The sequence below is a fragment of the Austrofundulus limnaeus genome, unplaced genomic scaffold, assembly GCF_001266775.1.
Source record: "Austrofundulus limnaeus strain Quisiro unplaced genomic scaffold, Austrofundulus_limnaeus-1.0 Scaffold2431, whole genome shotgun sequence".
Lineage (NCBI taxonomy): Eukaryota > Metazoa > Chordata > Actinopteri > Cyprinodontiformes > Rivulidae > Austrofundulus > Austrofundulus limnaeus.
In genome coordinates, this window is record NW_013954833.1 from 2,600 (window position 1) to 6,016 (window position 3,417).

General features: G+C 38.0%; 1 protein-coding gene across 1 annotated transcript in view; it reads right to left on the reverse strand.

Annotated features, from left to right (window-relative positions):
• Positions 1-1,474: 1,474 nt before the first annotated feature.
• LOC106510987 (diacylglycerol kinase beta) overlaps positions 1,475-3,417 on the reverse strand; it is a gene marked incomplete at its 5' end in the record, with an annotated part of 12,463 nt that continues 10,520 nt past the window's right edge. Inside the window, 1 exon segment of the mRNA XM_013999723.1 lies at positions 1,475-2,790. Within this exon segment, the coding sequence (XP_013855177.1) occupies positions 2,683-2,790 (108 nt within the window).

Here is a 3,417-nt window from a genome sequence, read left to right on the forward strand (position 1 = left end):
ATTTTACATAAGTCTACCCTCTACAATACGAACAGGTGGAATTTACGCAGCTCATTTACACACTTTTCCTGAAGATAGAAGAGTTTGTTGAATCTGACATGACATTTTCGTACGAACCCTTCGTACGAACAAAAGTAAGAGAAATTTAGGAGAAGAATACGAACATGTTCTTGCATGAGGCCCATTATGTCTTACATTGGAAATTTTTTTATTTACATTAATTTACAAGATATAATTTATTTAAAGGTATTTTTATATTCAATTAAGTTTGTTTTTGTTGGTTGGGGTGGGCCGGACAAGTCACCCACAGGCCGGTTGTAGCCCACGGGCCGCCAGTTGGATGTCCCTTTCTCATGGGCATGCACCAATAATGGCCAGTTCTTTTATTGTCAGTAAGAGAAACAGTAAATGTGAACTCTCTTGTTTATTTTTTTTACCCGTCATGCAAATATTTGTCCACAACTGGTAGCAAAAAATATTCCAGAGCTACTAAAAGTGAAATCACTTGATGAGTAGTATTTCTTCAGATATACGGGTGATGCTGTGAACTCTGATGGTGACAGCCTGCTTTGTAAAAAATATGTTTGTCTTTTTTTTGTATTTTATTTTAGTGTCTGACTCAGGGCTGTGCAGGCAATGCTAAAGGCTCCGTCCATCTAGGGGGTGCCACAAATGGGAGACAAAACAAATATATAATTTTTTTTATMAGAATAAATTTGATTTAGTTGGTAGAATCACTGGTTACTCAGGTTTCTGAACTTGTTCTGTGTATTTCTCAGCTGCTTTGTTCCTACATGAGGTGTTATACGATGCAGACAATGTTTCACAATAAAAGTATCACATGATGCAGTGAAGACTAACTGCTGGTGCTCATTTAAATAGAAAACAAAACAAGGATAATGGAGGTTTTGGGTTAAAGTCTTGTGTTCTACCTTCATAAAATACTGACTTTTGGTTGTTTTATTGGTAAAATTCTTCAAACATCTGGAAAATGCAGAGTTTTAAGTAGATCTTACCAGGAAGTATTTTCTTGTGTCATTAGTTATTTTAATTGGACAACTTGGTTTGTAAAGATAAAAAAAAAAACAATATGAAAAACAAAACTATTTTGTTTGGTTTGTGAAATTTAGAGAAGTACACAAGAGGCACCACTTAAAATCTTGCCTATGGTGCCAGAACAGCTAGGGCCGGCCCTGCTCCGACCATCTGGTTCCTGCGTTGACACTTTATTTGTGCATCCTCTGTTGTTGTGAGTCAAATATGTGTCATTTGTTATTGTTCTGTGGGCTTGTCTGTTCACTGAAGTAAAGCTGTAGCATCTGCAGCAACACAAGCAAGGAGTCTGACATTATTATCATCGTTACCTCAGTTTGATCAGAGACAAGGTTATGACATCATTTCCAAAAGGTTGCGTTTCAGCTGTCTACACTAAATCTGATGTTTAAAGATGTTTTGGAATTAGTTATTTAAAAAAAAATACAGCTCCTAAAACACAGATGACAGAAGGATTTGAGAACTAGTGAGTGTTATATACTCATGACCACAAAGCCATGCTTCAGCAACTCTTGAATGTCTTCTCCCACTAGTTGTGTTCAAAAATTTGCTTAAACAATAAGATAAAAGGAAAATGAGAGCTGTACTGTGTATAAGAATCATCAGCAGGTGACTCTGAATCATGAAAATGATTCAAGTGGAGTCAGTTTTTCAGATTATAATGACCCAATAAATTCAGATYGATTTTAATTTCTGATCCTTGTACTTTACTACATAAAAATATTTAAACTTCTTTACTATTTCTAATTTAAAAATACTATAACTTATTCAATAAATGAGGCTATCTCATATGGTTGAAGCTGAAAATGTTGGTCCAAGTATTTCCATAAATAAATCAGTTGGTCACTCATGCAACAAGTGTTCACATAAATGTTGAACTGTCTGGAAATTTCCCGTGCAACATAAAACTAAGCCTGGCATGCATTTTTATTTGTTTTTATGAACAATTAATAATCGTTTCCTGTTTTTGTTCTTATTTTTTATCACTGAAAAAGCAGCACAGCCAACCAAAAAACCCAACACAGATGACTTGCAGTAGAGGGAAAAAATAAAAATAAAAAACCGAGCGATTCTCCTGCTTTGAAGCAAAGAAACATCGCCTTTTACTAAAACACCTAAAATATCACCTGCAAACTCTAAACAGCCTCCTTCACTGTCCATCATGCAGCACAAATATGCAAATACAGAAAAACAAAGAACAAATAGTAAAAAAATAAATGAATAAATAAATAAATAAATAAATATATCATTGGTTGTTCCACATGGCACCAGAGCAAAACAGTGAGAAAAAAAAAAACAGACTAACAGAAAATAGATCAGAGGTGGATCTGCCAGAAATAACTGGAATATTTTTGGAGCTAAACTACTGCCTGGCTGTTGGAAACGCAGCCCGTTCAGGATCCACYGAGGGCCTCTCAGCGCCGTCGTCACGCTGCAGGCAACGCAAACTGAATCTACGGCGTGGTTCTGTTCGCTGGGCTACAAAAACACACGTTAAAGTCTGGACCGGGCCGAGTCAGCGGCAGCTTCACACACTGCTGCTCTGTGTGTGTTTGTGTGCGCGTGAATGTGTGTGTGTGTGTGTGTGTGTGAGACGAGACACAAATGTCCGGTGACGTGACGGTCGGTTCAGTCTTTGCATTCGGAGCGCGTTCGTCTGAGGATTGATGAGAAGAAGCTGCGACAGTGTGGCGGTCCCATCAGCATGGGGGCCTGGTTCTTGTGGACGATCTGAATCTGGAATCAGAGACAAAAACAAGATTTCTTTTAATTTGGAGTTTTTTTCCCCTGTCAAAAACATGATTTTATCCACAAATAAAAAGAGATTATAAAGGGTTTGATTATATTTTGCCTCTTAAATTGAAAGAACACTAATGCCTTWACCCACGTTCYTCTCTCTGTTAGCAAAAWATCATGTGAACCATTGGGCTGCTTTTGTTGAAACTCATCAAAAGAAATCATTGGATGCACATCTACAATTATACAATTAAATATCTTTAGAATAGGGCTATTCAACTATCGGCCTGTGGACTACATCCAGCCTGCAGGTGAGCTCTGTCCAGCCCGCCAATGAGGCCCCGCCCCACCCTCCAAAATTTTCACCAGATGTTTGTAACAACCCAAGTGATCCATACATACAAAGAAATCAAACCATACATGTACAGAAATAAAGTTATTTATAATAATGTGGAATGGCACAGGGAAAAAGTATTGAACACATGAAGAAAGGGAGGTGTAAAAAGGCATGGAAAGCCAAGACACCAGCTGAACTCTCTCAGTAATTAGAAAGCAAGCCTGCCCCCTGAGGCTACGAGGGCGAAAGTCTTCTTAAAATCCTGCGGGACGTGGAGAACAGCACAGAGG